The sequence below is a fragment of the Gambusia affinis genome, linkage group LG22 (genome assembly GCF_019740435.1).
Source record: "Gambusia affinis linkage group LG22, SWU_Gaff_1.0, whole genome shotgun sequence".
NCBI classification, from domain to species: Eukaryota; Metazoa; Chordata; class Actinopteri; order Cyprinodontiformes; family Poeciliidae; genus Gambusia; species Gambusia affinis.
The window spans coordinates 11522199-11543042 of NC_057889.1; the positions used below are offsets into that span (position 1 = coordinate 11522199).

General features: G+C 38.1%; 2 protein-coding genes across 8 annotated transcripts in view; both read left to right on the plus strand.

The window, feature by feature from the left end:
• Nucleotides 1-5456, plus strand: part of ppp1r13bb (protein phosphatase 1, regulatory subunit 13Bb) — a 30222-nt gene extending 24766 nt beyond the window's left edge. For all 6 annotated transcript variants that reach the window (XM_044106368.1, XM_044106370.1, XM_044106371.1 and 3 more), the window contains 5 exons: nucleotides 63-200; nucleotides 768-901; nucleotides 1999-2165; nucleotides 2267-2466; nucleotides 2665-5456. In XM_044106368.1, the coding sequence (XP_043962303.1) occupies nucleotides 63-200; nucleotides 768-901; nucleotides 1999-2165; nucleotides 2267-2466; nucleotides 2665-2706 (681 nt within the window). In that variant the 3' untranslated portion in view covers nucleotides 2707-5456. The remainder of the gene's footprint in view (nucleotides 1-62; nucleotides 201-767; nucleotides 902-1998; nucleotides 2166-2266; nucleotides 2467-2664) is intronic.
• Nucleotides 5457-7078: 1622 nt separating this feature from the next.
• The window catches only part of LOC122825833 (disheveled-associated activator of morphogenesis 1-like), a 48735-nt gene continuing 34969 nt past the window's right edge, over nucleotides 7079-20844 (plus strand). The window contains exon 1 of one of the 2 annotated variants that reach the window (XM_044107413.1): nucleotides 7079-7236. The gene's annotated coding sequence lies outside the window, so the exon portion shown is untranslated. The remainder of the gene's footprint in view (nucleotides 7237-20844) is intronic. The other variant, XM_044107416.1, reaches the window with a different exon arrangement.

The window sequence follows — 20844 nt, forward strand, 5'->3', positions numbered from 1 at the left end:
TTTCTTTTTTTAATACGTTATATTTTTTCTTAACTTAAAAGACATTTCTGTTTTTGTTAAAGGAGAAACGCACAAACCTGAAAAAACCCGACTCTGAGCGCACCGGTCATGGCTTCAGAGTCAAGTTTAATCCTTTAGCCCTGCTGCTTGATGCGTCACTAGAGGGAGAGTTTGATCTGGTTCAGAGGATCATCTATGAGGTATGTGCTTCAGATCAATGTTTTATGTACATTTCATTCATAGAGCTGTGCAAAAATATTCACACCCCAAGAACATTTTACTTTAAAGGTGGAATTTGGGATTATGTGAAATCAAAGTGTTGCTATGATTCTTTCATGCATGTTTGAGAAATCCTCTAATCTCCCGTGGCAACCATTCAGGATGGGAAAACTGTCGCTCTCGATGAGTGCCGCATTTTCAACACAGCTCTTCCCTGAAGCTGCAGTTTCCCAGCTGAGCTTCTGCCTCACAGAGCATCCCAGTAGCTGCCCCACTCAGCTCCTTCAGACTAGCAACAGCAATTAGGAAACACCTGGTAGAGCTGCCCTCCTGCTTACCATACTGTTAATGGGATACCAGAAAAATATTGTTGCAATTCCAACTGAAGGTTGTTACTTGATTGTGCTATAAAATGGCAAAAGGTGCCCAGGAAATGCATAATACTGCCCCTTTAAAATCAAAATCCTCAGTGTGTTTATGGGAAGAAGATGAGGAAGTTCATCATTTTTAGGGCGGTGTACAAGCCTCATGTTTCTCCTTTCCTCCAGGTGGAGAATCCCAGCACTCCCAACGACGAGGGCATCACACCTCTGCACAACGCAGTGTGTGCAGGACACCACCACATCGTCAAGTTCCTGCTAGATTTCGGTGTGAATGTCAATGCGGCAGACAGCGACGGATGGTGAGTCCTGTAGAGTCGACACCATGGACCTTACCAGAGGGGCCGCTTTTCATTGGCTGATGCTCATTCTACGTGGTCACGTGGGTGGCCGTCTCACAAACACTAGCTTCTCGTTAGCTAAGTACAGCATAATAGCAGTTCTGATACAACTTCTACACCTTGAAGCCTGTCTGCTACACAGTCTTATGTTAGCTAAACAGATCAATAAACAGATCAATATGCATGACACACACTAAAGATTTTATTTTAGCAGAAAAGGCTTTGTACTAAACTGTTACTCGTGTTAGCCACTCTAGCACAAAGTACAGCTGGTCAATCAACCATCGCTGTGTTCAGGGAAGCGCTGATTAATAATCCAGAAATAAATATCAAGCCTGGAAACTTGATATCGTAACGGACTGGATGTTATGTTTTTAACGTAATCTTTGCTCGTCTTGCGGGCGCAGGCGGTTGATACGGATAACAAGTGTGCTTAAACCACAAGAGAGACAGACTAAAAGGTGCGAATGGTTTTGAGTTGATCACCTGTTCGGGTTATTTTACCTTTGTTTACATTTGCTGTGGCTCATTACAGCCGCTGTAGTTTCTAAACGTTGGACTAATTACCCTGTTTGTTTATGATTATACGTCATTCATAACAAACATCAAATAGAACAAATAGATTTCATAAAATTTTAACAAACAAATGGCTTCTTTACCTTAACAGAGCTCTTTGGTTCCTCTTATAAGTCTGTAGCTTCTCATATTGAGGTCATCAAACCAAATTTCAGATCTATCGTAACTGACTGACTGACACCTGCTGGCCTCAGGTTTGCAACCAGCTTGTGACTGAGAAACCAGTAACCTCCTCCCAGATGATGACATGAACTTGTTATTTCCTCTGTCCATTATAGTAGCTGATATATTGTGAAAATCCGGTAGAAATGATGCACTAATGGAGTCATGTTTACATAGAAACAATGCGCTACGAGGCTTTGCTTGTGAGACTTGCGGTCACGTGGGTCGGTTGTGGGCGGAGCTTGGTAAGGTCCATAATGCTTTAATCATGACTACTTCTCGCGTCTCCCTTCTTTAACTGTTTGTGTTCATCTGAGCAGGACTCCTCTTCACTGCGCCGCCTCCTGCAACAGCGTTCATCTCTGCAAACTGTTGGTGGAGTCAGGAGCCGCCATCTTTGCAAGCACCATTAGTGATGTGGAGACGGCAGCAGACAAATGTGAGGAAATGGAGGAGGGCTACATCCAGTGTTCCCAGTTTTTATACGGTGAGAAAGGGCCCCAGAGAGGAAAGTTCTGGTCTTATAATCCCATCGCTGCTTCATCTCCTTCAAATCTGACACAAACTGTTCTGCACTCTCCTTTGTAGGTGTTCAGGAGAAGCTGGGTGTAATGAACAAGGGCACGGTGTACGCTCTGTGGGACTTTGAAGCCCAGAGTCCAGATGAGTTGTCGTTCAAGGAGGGAGACGCCATCACAATCCTGCGGCGGCAGGACGAAAATGAAACGGAGTGGTGGTGGTCACGGCTGGAGGACAAGGAGGGCTACGTGCCCCGCAACCTGCTCGGGGTACAGCAGGCTTAATATTCTTCTCTTCTAAATTACACTCCTATAAACTATTTTAGTTTTTTGGAATTTCAGAATTTACCCCTTTCAATTTCCTTGGAAGAAATATTTTATGTACAGTTGCATATTGTTTCAACTTTGTAACTATATTGAGTTCTGCTTTACTTTGAGATTGATTTAGATTTCCGTTTGTCTCTGCAGCTTTGTCCTCGTATTAAGCCTCGTCAGCGCTCCCTGGCGTAACGTCCCCCGCCTGGACCGGAGACGCACCAGAGGAGCCCGGTGCTCCGACTCCTCCCTGTGGCCATAATCTTCCCCAGCCTTGTGCGTTCACAAAATCCTTCCCTCCTATGCAGAGGGAACTGAACTTTGACACACCTACTCACGTCTGCACACACAAAGACAAGCACTCCAAAGTCTGTTAACTGTCTCCATCCTTATTTCCTCCTTCCTTCCTCCTCCCACCTCTCTCATTGTTCTAACAGACGACTATTTGAAGATTCAAACACTACCCCTGGTCTGTATTTCTTGCAGTGTTCACACTTCAGTAATCTCCTTCAAGTCATATTGATGGCACTGGTTTACATGATACTGTATAATAGCTGGAGGTTTATCCTTTAAGTCTGGTTTGGGTTTAAGGACTTTCTTTTTCTTGTTCTGCTCCACCTGAATAAACACTATTTCAGAAAATCTAACCACCAAAGATGAAATATAGTTAAAAGTTTCAATTCATATTCTCTGCAACAGCTTGAAGAAAAGCTGAAGAGGGGGTTGATCAGTTTCTTTGCTGCTGTTGGTAATTATTAATGGTTCCCAGCCGTAAAAGTCACTCTGGATGATCTCACGGAGCTGAAATTGAAATTTTATAGGGAAAATGAGAAAGTAAATCCTCAGTATTGCTCACACAAGCTAGTTTAATGAATACGGACTGACATCTCATGCATTATACAACTGATATCATACACATCAGTAACGTTTTTCTTTTCTTTGTTGAAATTAATGTGCAAAATCTGGACGCAGAATTTCTCTGGCGAGAACACTAATGAATTATAAGTGAGCCTTTGAACTATATTTTCTTTGTATTATGTGATCTCTGTGTAAAACAGATGGTAAATTAAGAGGTTCAGTATGTAAAGTCTCTGAAATTAGCACATCCCAAAGACAATGCTATGAAAGTGGGCAACAATCAGTATTTTGCTTTGCCAGAAAATGTTGTGCATGCAACTGTAGAGTGTGTGTTAATGCGTATAACACGATTAATAGCTGCATTTGCACAGAGAAGGGAAGAATTTTGCATCAAATGGTGCTGAGGCGCCATGTGGTGTCATTTATATGCAGAGTCCTCCACAATTCATTGGTGCCCCTGATACAGATGCATCTAAAAGCCTTAAAATACATTATTGTTACCACTCTTTGCCGCAGTTATCTTAAAGTGAGCTTTTTTTTTTCTTTTCTTTTTTTTCCCCCCTGTCCCGTCCCACTTTACTGTATGTGTTCACATTAAGTTATCATCCAGCCTTGTCTATCATAGTTCCATTAAGTTTATTATTAATAATATAATTAATATTTACTTTGTCCTACTGTGAAAAAGAGCAAGTTCTGGTAAGGAGTGTTATTTTACTTTTTCTGTTTTACAGAGATGAACACACATCTGTATGTAGCTTACTTGAGTGACATGTTCTTTTATCTTTTCCATTTTGAGGAGGGGCTGAGAGAACTTCACTTGTCAAGTCATATTTATACCCCAGAAAAACAGAATGTTTATTTAGAGTCCTTGACACTGATCAATGTAAAAAATACTAGACTTCTTTTGTCACATTTCTTTTAGAGGACTGTTGGTAAACATGAATTTTGTTTCTGTAACTCATATGAAAGACAGTACTGCGCTGCAGCAATTAGTATAGTATTTAAACAAAATGCAAACGATAAAGTTAAATATAAATAGACTAAAACAAGAAAAACGGCGCAACAAACAAGCTGATGGGAATTGAAAATGAACATAAAGTAATTTGAAGGAGGTTTGAAAACCCAGTAGAACAAATATCAGGTGGCAAAACTGTTTGGATTTTTCAAAATTTTCAGAAGGGATTATGTTTATAGAATAAAATTCTAAGGCTTTCACATCTCTACCAAGGGTGCCAATGACTGAGGGAACATCGTTTAATTAGTAATGGGTTTTAAATTTCTTTTTCTTTAAAAAAAACAAAAGTACAATAAAACCATATAAAATGCAAAGAAAAAAGATTGGATTAGAAAATTATTAATTTAGGCTTCCTAACGGTTTACTAAATATATCAATGCATCTTGAGGTGTTTTATAGGCCAGTTTTCTTCAAGAAAACATCTCTACAAAACTAGCTTCAAAGGAAAAGTACAGGTAAGGTAAATAGCTAGTTTTTTTGGCTCTGAAATGTTGTATTTCCTACACATGCAAATACACAACCCATCAGAAAGGAGTGCAGGAAATAAACATTGGTTATATACACATATTTTAATCTAAACTAAGTTCAAGGAACCAGACCCTGTAGCATTATCTCTCACTACCATCTTCCTAAGACCTGACTCTCACCATTTCAAAAACAGTTATTAAATATCTTTCTTCCCTTATTAGACAGCTTACACTCTATTTCTGAATATAATTTATATATTATCTTTGTTTCTCTATTAAAATCTTTTTTTTTGTTTGTTTTCCACCCTAGCTGGATTTTACAGTGTCATCTCTGGCTAATTTCTTATGATTTAACCAACTCCACTGAAATATCTCAGGACTGACAAAGTGCTGCAGACTCATTTCATCTCCGCTCTGGTATAGCATTTAACAAATTGCAGTCTGTTGCTCTGTGTTGCAGATAAGTCTGGGCCATCATCATATAACTCCTCTGTCCTTTGGTTTGTGCCATAAATACCTTTAAATTAGGGTGTGAATATTAGAATTGATCCTATTTGTTTGAGCTTTACGTTGCTGAAATGCTAATAAAATCTATTTGCTCTGTTTATTTGTGGTGCTTTTTTTTTCATTTAAAAATTAGAAAGCTGCTTGAAGTGAAGTTCGTTATGCTGATCTTTGTTTTAAGTTGTCAGACTGCATATAAATATTTCAGAAGTTTTCAGTTATGACAGACAAGTCATGCACAACATATTAGATGTAGGAAATGCAGGAATGTTTACGATCTGACTTGAAGGAAGGGTTTAGGTTCATCTCTTGATCAGACATTATTTCTGAATGGTTAAGGCTGTTATTCGAGATGTTTTCCTTCAGCAAATATTGAAATGTTAAGTGGCCTTGCTTCACACACATTTTTATTGGCTACGATTTTTAACATACAACTCCGCCAGTTCTTAAAGCTTAGGGGGAAAAAGTTCTGGCACTGGACAAACAAGGTGGTTTTGTCAGTATAAATAGAAGAGTTTTTAACAAAGTAAGTCTGAGGTTGTTTTTACAGCTCAGATTAAAAACATGCAATTTGTTTTTGTGCCACCAGAGAGCAGTAAATCATCTGTCCATAGCCACTCCAGTCTTCAAAGTTACAGCTTCTCATGAAAAGCAGGTCGATTTTAAAACGTCTGGCAATAAAAATAATAATAATAAAAAAAAATAAAAAACATGGGAGTACTAAAGTATACCTTGTAGCATACAGGTTTTTCTCAACCTAAATGAAAAAAAAAATACATTGTAACTTCAGAAACCTTTGTGTAGTTTTGCTTGTTTTGTTTTTGGTAAATTGGAAGAACTTGACCATATAAAATTAGTAATATCTCTACATTTATTGCGAGGGACTATTTCATTGCTTATATGTTGGTGTTAATTACATTTTGAGCTTACTAACACTTAAATGTGTGAAAATTAATTATGTGCATATAAACTGCTGTTTACTACTCAACTGTTCACAGAAATGTATGGAAACATTTGACATTTTCAGCATTGGAACATACAGAGGAGGGGTCTATTACAATCTCTCCAGTTTTTCTGGATTAGGTATGGGAATTAAGATGGCCATGGCAGTGGGGTGGTTTTGTGACTGATGACTCGTTCCTGTGTTAATTTGGCAATATGGTACGGATCATTATGCTTCAAAAGACCTGCTAGTAAGTTGTTTTCAGTTTATTCCTAAGTTTTTGATGAAAAGGGCCCACGAGGGACAACACAGTATCACTGATCCTCCATTAGTACTTAATAGTGGGAATGAGATACTTTTCTAAATCTTTCAGGCCAAATCCACCCAGTAAAGCTGAACTTTAATTTCGTCTGATAAAAACAAACCGTTTTCATTGCATTCAGTAATTGCAGACAAATTTCAAGTTTAATTTCGTCACCAAACTAAAAGTATTACAACCAAGTTGAAATTTTAGAGATTTAAGGTTTGCAAGAAGAATGTTTCAGTCGTTACTTTATGGGCAATTGAATATGCTGTTACATTGAGAAAACATTCATTATTGTGTATATATATATAGAGAGAGAGAAAGAAAAAGAGAGTCTTATCTTACATCAATTCCTTGTCTGTGTGCACAAACTTGGCGAATATATCTTATATTTGTGACTGAAGCCCGGCACTACAACACCCATGAGGCACAGGGGTAAACATTGAACGACGCGTGCGCATTACCTGGTCGAGTAAACCGATGAGCTTACGCGTAGCTCGGACCAACCAGTCAAGAAGAATCATTTGCAGCCGTCTGAGTCCAGCGCTTTCTGTCCTCTTGTGTGTTTATTTTATTTTATTTTTTTTGTGTACCTGATGAACTCACGGACACAGAAAATTAGAGGAATGTCGAGGTAAGTGCGGTGTGCTGTTTCCATAATAAAATAATCACCGCAAGGCATGCAGGAAAGCCGGAACCGGGCCGTTTTGTTTGGTCGCCGTGTTGTTGGTGACCTCCTCACCGCCGCCCGGTGACGCCAGCCGGTGAACTGTGGGGTAATGCTGAGGCGAGTTCACTTAGGAACGAAAATATTTACCAGACAGGAATAAACAGGGGCAGGCAGGAGTCACGTCTGTGTTTGCATATATTTTGTTTGGGTTTAGCCCACTTTTTGTCTTCTTTGGTAAACTGACCTGTCTGAACAAGTGAGGTTAGAAACAGGATGAAAGATCGTCCAGGAAGGTAGTAAGAGTCTCTAATGGTTTCATAGCTTATTCACTCTGAAAACTACTTTAAATGCACCGAAGTTAAATATTACCTGCGCCCTGCTTGGACTTTGAGATGGTTACTTGAAATTTATCTGAATCGTCACTGTTGCTTATGAATATTCATTGGAAATAGAAACTGCACTATTATTTTACCAAAATGTCCATACTTGTTCTATAGATGAATATGGGATGATTCTCGCAAACTCTGTTATTGTTTAATGATTTTTGTCGAAGAGTTAAATGTCATTTATTTATTTACCTATTTGTATTATTTCATTTTTACTTTACCTATTTACCTAACTTTCCAATCGCATTATCAGATGTTTCTTGGTCTTTTTTAAGATGTCATAATTAATAATTCCTTTCAAACTATGGTTCAAAACATTTTGAATTAAATAAAAACATTTTCCTTAAATATCCTGTTAATGTGATTACGATTCAATGATTCACTCACTGTCTGCATTTATCTTGTTTTTTTAGCCATATAAATGAGTTTATGATGCTATTTTTTGATACGTCATCATAGTATTAATTGTTTCCTTATTAAAGTCTTGAAGCTTGAACCTTTCATAAATTAACCACCCTGTCAAACATTTAATACTTTGCCATTATGACAAAGTAACTACCTCTGTCTTGTGAAATAAATCATCTCATGGAGTTAAACAGTCACAGGTTGCTCAGAGTCCACAGCTGAGATTATCTGTAGTCTTATACTGAGTTGGACATTATTCAGGAAAGATTTACATTCCAGAGCATTAAAAAGCTCTACATGGTTGAAGGGCCTGTATGTGCTTGTAAGAGGGCTTTACCGCTGTGGTATCATCTGCAGACATGTTTTGACTGTAAACACTGGAGAAGTCTGACGTTATTTTGTCCACAGCTTTAATGCTCAGAGAGGGAGGTGAGCAGGTAAAGATCAGCACTGACAGGCCTGGACATTTAAACTGAGAACCTTGTTTTTCTGAATACCTTGCAGATGATTAGTTCATGTTGAAACTGCGCTTTTGCTAAGCCTTAAGCTATTTTGTTGGCAGCTAAGAAATTACATAACAAAATGGTACATTTGCACATTTTAAATCAGAAGCAGTTTTTATTATAATGCACTTCTGCCATTATGTGTTCATTATCCCGTATGTGGTTATACTTTGAGGCCGAGGGTTTTAAATGGGTGCGTTTCCTTCCATTAAGCGCTTAATGTGTCTTTGGGCTCGTCTCATAAAAACAAACAAAATACAAAAAAACATTCCATGAACTGTTGTGCCAACTTATTTTTTTTTGTTTAGTTTGTTGACTTAGTTGCTTGGTGTCAGCTAACATCAATCAGCTTTGTGCAATCTCGAGCACATCAGATGACACATCGTGGCATCACTTCCTCTCTAGAAGCACAGCGTTCAACCGTAGCAGCTGCCCTCATGTTTTTTTGCATTGTGTTTTTGTTAATTTGTGTTCCTCTTGTTCTTCAAACTTACATAGACCATACGGCTCATTTTTAGTTGCTGCAGTTTGTGATGATCCCACTTGAAGCGTGAAGTAAGTTGATAATAATTGAATAAATCCCTGATGCAGGGTGATGGATTAAGCTGTCTCATATAAAAACCTCTAATCGAGTATGTGAGCCAGAGACCAAAGGTGGCACTCCATTAACAGTGGCAGTCCATTGTATGCCTGTCAGCACGTGTACCACCAACACATGGGGGGCTCATTTAATGATCGATGTTAAGTTTCACTGGCCTCACAATGTTACAGTATAGCTGCCTTCCTGGTTAGTTCACCATAGAGCAACTAAATACCTGCCATAAAGACAGAGGAAAGGAGTAGCTGTGTAACACTGCTGAGCTCCACAGACCTCCATTCGTCTGCATTGTTTCCAGATTTGCTTATGCCATCAACACATATTGGCCACAGCAACTGATAGCTTAAACGGAGTCAGGAGACCGTTAAACTGACTGCAGGTGTTGTTTGTGATGTAAAGTTTCTTGGGGATAAATAGACATTCTTTGACCTTTTCATCAGCCATCTGTCTATATAAAACACCTGCTAACATCCTCATTTCATTTCGTTAAACTAAATCAATAGCTGTTCTCTTCGACTGTTCCTTCTGTATGCTTACAGAAGGAACAGTCGAAGAGAACAGCTATTGATTTAGTAGCACAAGTAAGCTACCTGCAACTGTGGCTTATATTGCACAGTGTATGAGCCAAATCAATCAGAAATTGTATTTCAGTAGTTTGACTTCCCTTCTAACAGAGCTGTATAATATATCTGATTTGTCATGGCATTGTCAATGTCTGCAATATTTAGATATTTAGATATTTAGATTGCTCTGGTACAATATTTGGCAGGGTCCTATATTTCCTGCATTGCATATAGGTAGAAGTTGCAAGGACTCTAACTATCCTATAAACTATATACATTTATAGTGGCTAATTTGTGAAAACCAAATGAGAATATAAAAGATAATGTTGAAAAATAAATGAGAAAATGTGTTTGTCATCGCATTTGTCAGCATAAGCATGTCAATTGAATAATTTTCAGACATTGTGCAGCACTACCTTCCAAACATGACATAAAGCATTAAACAACTAACTGTTGACAGACTTGTGTAGTTTGAGCAGTGTCCTCAAACTATCATTTTGATGCGTATGTTAGGATTGCGCAGTTAAACCTTAATGTGTAAAACATGGATGGATTATGTGTAGACGGGTGAGATTTTTTTGCTGCTTCCATTCACTTCTACTTACTTATTTAAGTAAGTAGTTATTCATTAGTGAGGTAATGATCAGGAATATTGACTGTGCTGTGTGTTTTTCAATCCCCGAAAAGGGTACTCGTTTGCTATGTCGCCAAGCTTCTTAATAGCGTTTATCTTGACACCCTCTGTATCACTGGACAAATTACTACTAAAATTTATATGCAGTGAGTGGGGACTTAAATCTGGAGACTTTCAGTCTCTGCTTTCTTCTTGTGTGACGCTTTGAGATCTGAGTTTGGTGTACTGTGTATAACATCATTCTTAATCACTCTTTTACGTGTCTTCTCTTTATGTAATACATGATTGAAAAGGAAAAGCTATTTTAGCTCACACGTGAGTGTTACACTTAAACTGTGTTTGAAAAGGCAATAGGCCAGGACTGTGTTACTTTAAATCATGTGCTGGGGAGTCCTGTTTAACCTGTTGCAATCCACTGTGTGTGTCAGTGTCTGATCTTTTTGTTTAAGCATTTAGTGGATATCACCTGAATGAAAATATGCTGGCTTTCAGTAGTTAAAGCTGCAAATCCGGTAGGTAAATATACCTCATTAACGTTTCTGGGGTTAAATATTAACTACCACTGCATGTATGTGTGCAGTTTTCCAGTCTCTTGTATTGAGGTGTTCAGTTTCTGTGAGGTGTTATGGTTTTCTCTAACCACAATCTTTTTGCTTTATTTGTCTGATCTGTAGCATATAGTATTTATTGCAGTGGAGTTTTAGAGAATTTATCACAGTTTTGTCACATTTTTAATATATTGATCACATCACTATCAGCAGCTGTTTTATCACAACCACAGCAACCTCCTCCACAATTATTCCAGTTGTTTTTTTATGGATGATGACGCATAGGATAACACCTGGATTTGTTTGGCAGTAGTAGAGGAGTTCCAGATGTAGTCTCTGTTTCATGTCCCCCCACCAAGCACACTCAGCATGATTTGTGGTGGATCGTGTGGCATCGGTGTGAACCTGCATTACTCCGCGGGCCCGTCACAACAATAGGCCTGTATGACTGTTTGAATGTGCCATTCTTTGAGCGGTGTGCTTCACTAGGGCCAGACAATAGCGTCATTTAGCATCCCATCTCCGTTTAGGCCTGCTCTGTCACCATGGTACCCCCTGCCATACCACACTCTACCCCCCAGTCTGCCCTGCCTTTGCACTTGTTCTTGTTATTGGGGCAGCTGTTTTCTAGACAACCATTGTTGGCCACACCCAAGACCCAGCCTCATATTTGGAGGATTGCTGAGGCTATGTGGGCATAACTTAGGGAAACACAGCATGCACTAGCAACATTTTTGCTTTTAGGTGATTCGGACATGTCTGACACCATTAAATGAGTTTCGAGAGCTGCTATTTTCAAAATTTTGCTGTGCCTTCTTGCACAGTACAATAAAGGAATTTTAATTCTATTTGATGACAAAAATACAGAAAATTGGACTATTTATTGTAAAGAAAACAAAAACATTGCCACTAACAACATAAAGGAGTTGCATATGTATTTGTGATTTTTTTTTTTGCTTTTAAGTAAAAAGATAGTTATGGAGTTAAGGAAGAAAGGAAATATATAATATTTTATTATTATTATTATTATTATTATTATTATTATTATTATTATTATTATTATTATTATTATTATTATTATTATTAACAGATCACAAGACGAGGCATGCCCCGATCCAGGTGGCTTACTACTCAAAACAAACAATTTTACTCCAGGAATTCCTTCATTTTTCCCCTGTTGATTTAAAGGTTTTTCTTGAAATGACTCTTAAGACAAAAATCCTGAAAATTTAATTTATTTAGATAATATAATCACTGCTTGTTTTAACAATTTCTTTTTAAAATTAAGTAATAATTTTACACAACCATTTTCATAATAAACTATAATTAACATATCCATCTGCGGGTTAGTTTAGAAGCCCACAGAGCAAGAGCACACTGGTTGTCCTTCTTTGAGACTGTTGACTCTTGACCCTCCAGATTGTTGAGAGGTGAAAAGGCAGCACACACAGTGCCTAGCAAAGCCACTCGGTGCTGGCAGATGTTTCATTAATGGGCTTTAGCCTGAGTGACTTCATAGGTCATAGTAATGGATTCTTCATGGGAAGTCCTATGCCCAGTTTTAACTTTGAAAATGCATCTTAGTGCTTGTGAGCCACATCCTTAATTACAGAAGAAACACATTCATAGCAGATGTTATGCTGTGTTAGACTTGATATCCTGTCATTGAGTGTTGGATGAATACAAACCTGATGTCATTGTCGGTGTTGATGCCAACATTTGCATCATCCTTCGTGCTCTATAACACCTGCAGTTATTAAGTATGTCAGGGTTTTAGGCTCCGTCCCAGTTTCTGTTTGTGCAGTTCCACAGTTTAGCTCCCTCTCCAACGTGAAGATCGTCGATCTTCACGTTGCCTTGCCTTCTGGTTTTATATCTAGAACTGGGTGACCTATCTGATTTTATTTTGGGCAATCTGAACTTGTTGTAGCCATACCCACGAGAGTACTGGCAGTACCAGTTGTGCTACTTGCAATGCATGCAGAGAGATGGAGCCTTTCAAAATTTTTCACAACTCTTCAACTGTTTTAATTTGGGATTTTATGTGATTAACCCCACTGGGGTCTGCCACCTGTGGCTGCAGAGCCACAAGTGGCTCTCTGGATCTTCCGCAATGGCTCTTTAAAACTTTGACGGATAAAGAAACAACTAAACTTTACAAATAGATGTTAAAGTAAAATGTTTTTCAGTTTCTATTTGTAGAATAATTGCATTTAGCTTTCACACATGACACTAAAAGTTCCAGTCATATTTATTTAGATCTGTCTATTGTTATTAGGCTGGAAATAATGTGCAAATATCCCATATAAGAAAATGTAGCCATCATCGTTTAGAAAAGTTTAATTTTGTTTAAAAGCTAAATATAGGAATAAAATGATTGTTCTTTAAAAATCAGAACAAATTTCCTTTATTAGATATTTATCAAAAATCAGATAAATATCTAATCAATGTGATATGAGTTGTAATTTTTCAAAAACTCAGGTAATATTTGCGGCTCTAAACCAGCTGGACTGGTGGCAGAAATTACTCTGGGTTGTAAAGGTTGCAGAACCATCTGGTAGACCAACTCACAATTATTTGTGACTAGTTTTGAAATCAACAAAATGTGGCCTGCATTAGTATTGAGCCCCCTTTGCTCTTTTTCCAGTGGGATCATAAAAAGTCATTAAACTGCCCTGTTTTCAATTTCCCACAAGCGATGTAGGAGACACGGCAAACATGTGAAAGAAGGGGCTCTGGTGAAATGAGGTCAGACTTGATGGCAGCATCATGCCATGGGATTGCAGTCAAAGTCCAGATGGAGGTCCTGTTGATAATCTTCGACAACACTGGAAAGTTGAAGCTCTCTGTCTCATCCAACAGGGCTACAACTTACAGGGAGAACATTAATTATGCTGAGTTTTGTGGTGCTCTTTAACAAAGAATGCAAACATTGAACTGTTTAAATGAATTTATATTTTTCTAGGTACTATAGTTTCCTTTTTAGTTAAAATCCACCTTACCTGTAATATATATGTAATAAACCACGAACTGACTAGGTGGACAAGCTGAGAAATGGCTCACCGACTCTTCTTTGTGTTTCATGTTGTGACAAAACCAGGAAGTCTCAGATTTTATGACTGATTTCATCCTACCACATTAAATCTCATCAGTGGCTCATGGTTTACCACAATATGGAGTGACGACTCTATTTTGGGTGCTGGTCTCTCCTCTTCTGAGGCCTGTTATTTGGACTAATTGTCTCAAGCTGTTAGTCTGTCATGTAACAGAGAATGCATTTATACTTTTGTTGTGGTTCAGCCTTAAGTATTTGGATCAGTTAATTGTTTTCTATATGTACAGTTTTATTTGTTTAATTAACTGGTTGCTTGTTTTTAGCGGTTTAGGTTGGAAAATTACTTCTCTTTTGGCAGTCGGGACAAAATGAGGTAAACCTTAGCTTATCATGACAATGAGGATCAAAATTAATCCCGTTGGAGGATCAGCTACAAGATGTGGAAAGAGTGCAGCAATGGAGGCCGTTCAAACAAAGGGCGCATGAGGGTCCTGTGTGTGCACGTGTGAGGGGAGTCCCTTAACCAAGAGTTTGCTTTTAGAGGAAGGGAGGAGGTTTAATAGGTCTAGAGGGATTCATGTTTCACTTCATGCTCGCCTCCTGTGCCCCTTTGTCTAGGTCATATAATAACTGGTAAGTTCTGCAGCAGAAATATTGGAAAGTTGGACTTTCCCCTGTGGGTCTGTGAGCTGCTGTCTGTCTTTTTTTTTTTTCTCAAACATTTATTGTTTTTGAAGGAAAGCTTCCAGCTGGTTGGCTGCCAGCATTTTGCTTGACAGCACATTCGATCTGTTCAGACTGCTACTTGAAGTTCTGAAACTTCAAGTAGCAAGTTCTGAAACTCAATTACTGAAAGCTGACACGTGTTCAACATTTCAAAGGGTCAGTTATACCACACGCAACAACACACCTTGATTATTTGCATGAAATGTTCAACAGATAGCAGATTTTTTAACAAAATAACACGTTTCACGTTAAACTTCGACAATTACAACGTGTCTCAGGACGTACAACTGACTCCTAGAACTTCTTGGGATGCACATTTAATCTGGTCTGGAGATGAAATCTGGATCTTATATGAGCATTAGATGAAGCTCCTGTGATTAGCACACAAATCTAAGTTGTCTAATTGTAAGCCTCCAGGGTGGATTTATAATCAAAACATCATGTGGGTTTTTAAATTATGCCATGCATCATTTTTCTTTTTTCTTTTTTTTAAATTTTTTTTTATTGTTTCCTTTGACTGGATTAGGTCTGACGCCAACACGTGCCTTCTCTGTACACAAAGCTAACTGTGTGTATCTGGCTCTGATAAGCAGATGGATATCATATTCATAAAACAGCCTGTGCCAGACCATGGCATGCTTAAAATTGTTGCCGCACCCTGCGGAAAGTTGGACTCATGTTCTAACTTGTAGATCACTTATACGAGCAATGCATGGAAAAATATGTTTAGCCTATGTCCTTCTGCCTGCCTTCACTCATAACTTGATCATCTCAAATGTATCATTGATTTACATGAACTCAAGATCTTTTTTTCAATAGAAATCAGTCACGTCTTTATTGTTTTTAGCATCAAATCTGTATAACTGGACTATTCTTTTTGGTTGTTTATCGCTTACATTGAATTGTTGATAGTATATTTGCTAGTTAATTTAATTTCCTTTAACAACCACTAATGGTAGTCATGCTCATTTTAAATGAATTAGAAGAATTGGTAATTGTTTAAAAAAGAGAGGTCTTTGTTAGACAGATTGTTGCCTGTTAGAGTCCAAACTCATTGCTTTACTTTCAGACTTCAGCTGCTCTCTTCACTCTTCCTGAAACTGAGGATTTTCAGGTACAAAATGTTTTCTCCTTATCTGTGAGTTCATCCTCCAGATGCTTTGGGTTTCTTGAACTCAGCTTTAAGCTGCTGGTAAGAGAAACCGGTTCCCACACTTCATCATATCTGTGTGATTAGCATTCCTTTGGCTTAACTATTATAGCACCAATGTAGTCTGACGACAGTATCTACGTCAGGAGCATAATGTTCCTTATGAGGCAAAGTATTTACCTGGTTATTCGTTTCTTCTCTTTGTACTTGTATGTATTAATAGATGTTTCACATCACCTAATGAACTTTATTACCATATAAAGGCGATCTAAGAGAATAGTTGGTGTTGTTGGTGTTTTTTCCATTGATGTGGAGGAATACTAGCCCAGTCATTGCAAAATTGCTTAATTTTAGCCACATTGGAGAGTTTCTCTGGGCATCAAATGCCTGTTGAATGTCATAACACATTTACTAGGACTAGGCCCTGTCCAAAACTCTCATCTTGTTTTTGTTAACAAGTCAGAGTAGGACATTCTGGTTTGCTTCAGATCATTGACCATCTGAGCTACATGACTTTCGGCATCAAGCAGCAAAGCTTTAGAACCTAGAACGGTTTGGAGCATGATGGCTCCAAACCATTATACTATTACCATCATATTTGCCTCTCAGTGAGAGGTCTAAAGAGATCCACGGCTTCCAAAAGTTCCACCTTTGTCTCACCATTCCACAAAATATTTTCCCAATATGTATGGTGCTCATCAAGATGTTTTCTGGCTAATGTGAGATAGACCTGTTGTTTGCTTTTCTTGGCAGTGGTTTTGGTTTGGAACAGGTCCATAATTTGAAACAGAAGTAAATGAGCGCTGGAGTGCTTTAGATCTTGTTCTGGGTTCTTCTTTGACCTCCTGACTGAGTCCTTGGAGTAATTTTGGTTGGCCAGCCACTCCTTATGTTTTCTCCATATGTTTATAATGCCTCTCACTGTGGTTTACTAGAGCCTTAGACATGGCTTTTTAACCCTTTCCAGACTAATAGATGTCAATGACTTGGTCTCTCATCTGTTCTGGATTTTTTATTTTTTTTTTCATCGTGGGACATGATCTGTTACTACGGTCTTTTAGCCAACTTCATGTTGTCAAACAGGTTCTGTTTAAGAGAAACGATTCTGTAGATCTGGCAGCAGCAAAGCTGGGGCGTTACCAATGAAATTGAAGTTAATGATTTAGTTAATAAGTTGATTTGTGTTATAACAAGTGACACATTTATTTTTCTCTTAACAGGGATGGTTGATTTGCATTGCTTTTTCTCCAAATTAATGAAATCCACATTTTGTATTTACTCAGGATACTTCTGATATTAATATTTATTAGCTTTGAAAATGAAAAAAATAAGAAAAGTGTACTTTTACAGCAATACTATCCACTTTAAAATGTTTTGAGAGGTCTATCTTAATCTTATGCAACCCCACAAATAGCCATTTGAAAAGAATAATGTTCTATTAAACTGTACCTTGAGCATTTAGAATGTAATACATATATTACATTTATTGCAGCATACAGCTGCTTTGAGCACAGAGGTGTTTGCTTCTAACGTTTGCGTTTTGCAGCTGATTGCTGAGACACTGCAGGGCAGAAGCTGCCAGGTCAATCCTGTTAAACACCAGGTGTCCTTGTTAAACTCCTGCAAACATCCTTTTTTTTTTTCTTCTGTCCATGTTTTGGTTTAAGTTTTCCTTTGCAATGCTCAGTGTTAGCAAAATGTTTCATCTTCTGTTTCCATATTGTTTCTTTGTTCTGCTGAGATTATGACCACAGATAAGCAGCTTGTTTTCCAGACACCTTGCAATACACTTTATGACAGCTTTGTTTCACACAGGACTTTGCTTCTGTCATAAATCCAGCTGGCCAAGAGCCAGTTTCACATCTGTGTTAACTGAGTAAGATGAGGCCAGACGAGGCCTCAGACCCTGTTCACTTAGATCTAGTCTGGTGGATGAACTCTCTGATCACCTTTGTGTGTCAGTAGCTAATAGCCGAACAGTACTTTGAAGCTGTCTTCACCCTCAGAGCAGACTGAGCACTGATTGGATTATATTGGATTAACACTACTCTATTTGATTTTGTTTGTGTGTATGTATCCTAGCTTCTCTCTAGTACTTACTTTATGCTTCTCTATTTGTGAAAACCCTAGCCACCAGTTTCTCACTGCTGGCCTACATCTGGACAGATCAGCAAGTTAATCTCTGCCTTTTAACCCCCAAACTCTGTCAATCTGCCATAAGCAGTTTCTCTGCAGCTGCTTAATGTTGTCATATTTTTCTGCCACATCCTTCAATTTGTTTTACCAAGCCCTTTAGTCCAGAGTATACCAGACTTGTTTGAAAAGTAGATATATGTATAGTTGCAAAGTTAAATGTTCAAATGTTGATAATAGATGGAGAAGCTCTTAATCAGTTTTTGAGGTTTCTTTGCTGATACAGATGTTTTCTGATCCAGAACTGACTACTTTTACTTTAACATTTAGTGTTGTTTTCTGTTTTGGTGTTGCATAAGCTCCTATTAGCAAATCAGTTTCTCACAGCCTCAGGGTCAAAGTTTTTCTTTTTTGGGATTTTACATCGTAAACCAGAACAAAGTAACATATTTGAAAAGTGTGGTGTGCATTTGTCTTCATCTCTCCTGAATTAATGTTTTATTGAATCACCACAGTCTAGTGATATGGCTCCAAGTCTTTTTGGGGTATGTACTACAATATTTGCACATCTACAGACTGGAATACTTATCCAATTCTCTCTGCAAAACAGCTCAAGTCAAACTAAAAGGAGAGCATCAGTGTTCATTATATCCAAGCCATGCCACAGATTTTTTTTTATTATTGTATTTAAGCCTAGATTTCTCCTACCACAAAACATGCTTTGATCAAAATCACTTCCATTGTAGCTCTGGCTCTGTATGTTCAGTGTTAGTCAACCTCCATCCAAGTCTTTTGCCTCTATGAAAAGGTTTTCTTCCTGGACTGTCCTTTATTTACTTCAATCAAAATTCCCATTAACTCTGACCAGATTTTCTGTCCCTGCTGAAGAAGAAACATCCCCACAGCATAATACTGCTACCACCATACCTTACAGTGGTAAAGGTGTGTTCAGGGTGTTCAGGGTTAGTTTCTTGCCACTTTTTGATCGTAGGCCAATAAGCTGATTTTTCACAATTCTGCCAAATGCATCTACTAATGCATAAATATCTATTTATTTACTGTAAGTTTATTGTAAATGTGCTTTACTGCGATAGGTAAAGGTAAAGGTTTGACTGTAAGCTCAAACCTTTACAGTAAAATCAACCCGCTCAATAACAACTATCAGAATCGTAGCATCTGAAGCTTTGGCTTGATTCGGTGCCCATATCGGATCAAATGGATCTTCAGTTATGCAGATTCTTACTTCTTATTTACTAAAAAGTCACATCCCTTGGGCGTGCTGTGGTGGTGCAGGGGACAGCGCGACCCACATTTGGAGGCCTTCAGTCCTCGACGCGGCGGTCGCGGGTTCGATTTCCGAACCCGGCTGACATTTGCTGCATGTCTTCCCCCTCTTCTTCCCCCTTTCCTGTCAGCCTACTTTCGAATAAGGGAGACTAGAGCCCACAAAATACCCCCTGGCGGGAAAAAAAAAAAAGGTAAAATGTCACATCCCAGTACCAATAATAATATTGTAACTACTCTTATATAAGATCTTTTTGGACTTGAGGTCCACTTCTACCTCTTTACAACACTCATCTTTTTTGCATTAAGACAATACATAAATGCTATGTTAAACACAAGCTCGGTGAGATAAGTGACAGTGTAATTGTAAATACTTTAGTTATGATGTGTAAATTGAAAACACTCCTCCCTGCCTTTTACAGAATTCCCTTAACATAACTTGCCTTGTTGGCTGCACCCACTTAGAAACCAATTTTTTTGCTTGGTTGTTTTCTTTCACACTTCAGCTCTCCCTCTTTCTGAATTTCTGACCCATAAAGTGCTATCATCAGATGTTGCACTACCTTTTTTTGTTTACACTTGCTTGGCTGCACTTGAGCGGATGCAGAGAGTTGTGTGGGCCTTCAGGGATGGATCTGATTCAGAGGGTAATTACAAGCTTTCTGAAGGGTGGGTAAAGACCAGAGGGACCCTCGCCAATCCTGGCATTTAATTTGTCAATGATGGGGTCTCCTTCAAGGGAAGGGCTGCGTGGTTGGAATTTATAGATACAGCCCCACCCATACAGAAATGTGTGGATACTGTGCAGTGCTATTACCCTTTGCAAAACCCTCCCCCTTCATTTCAGTTTGAAGCACTTTATTTAGATTTTTGGGGGGATGTTAATCACAAGCTACATCACAATAAATATAATTTAAGGTGCTAGGTTTTAATTTTCACTTTTATTTATGTTAATTGGTATTCTTTGCTTTAAATTTCAGCAAGTCTTACTTATTTATTTTAATTTCAAAAATATGGGGCTCCTACTTCCTAGGAAAAGTGTGAGATTTGATTTAAGCATTATTTAGGCAAATGTAAAAAATTAAATGGTTCACAAAAAGTTTTATTTCGATCCATTAATGCATATTCCACAAAGTCTGTCTTCTGTTGAAATATCTGCTGTAAATTTACATTGAACTTATGTATTTAAAAAAAAAAAAAAACGAGTGAAAAAGTGAGATTGAAACTTTTGGTTGTTTGGGTTTGGAAAAATCTGAAATTCTGACTTTGAAGATGTATAGGAATAATGATACAAACTATTAATCACTGCAACAACATTGTTAGGAAACATTTTCTTACATCTGAACTTTTTAGGAATCACACAGTCAACGTCAAATTACTGCCTACTTTCTACTACTGTTTACTTTCTAATTAATTGTGAGAAAGTACTTTTCTAAAAGCAATATAATCTGATTGTGTCTCTCCTCGCCTTATTAGAAATATTTTAGGTGTCTTTAATCACTACCAAGAATTTTAAGTAAAGAACGTTTCTTACTTCAGTTTCTGCCCTACTATGCCTCAAGCTGGAGGTTGTCATGTATTTTGTCA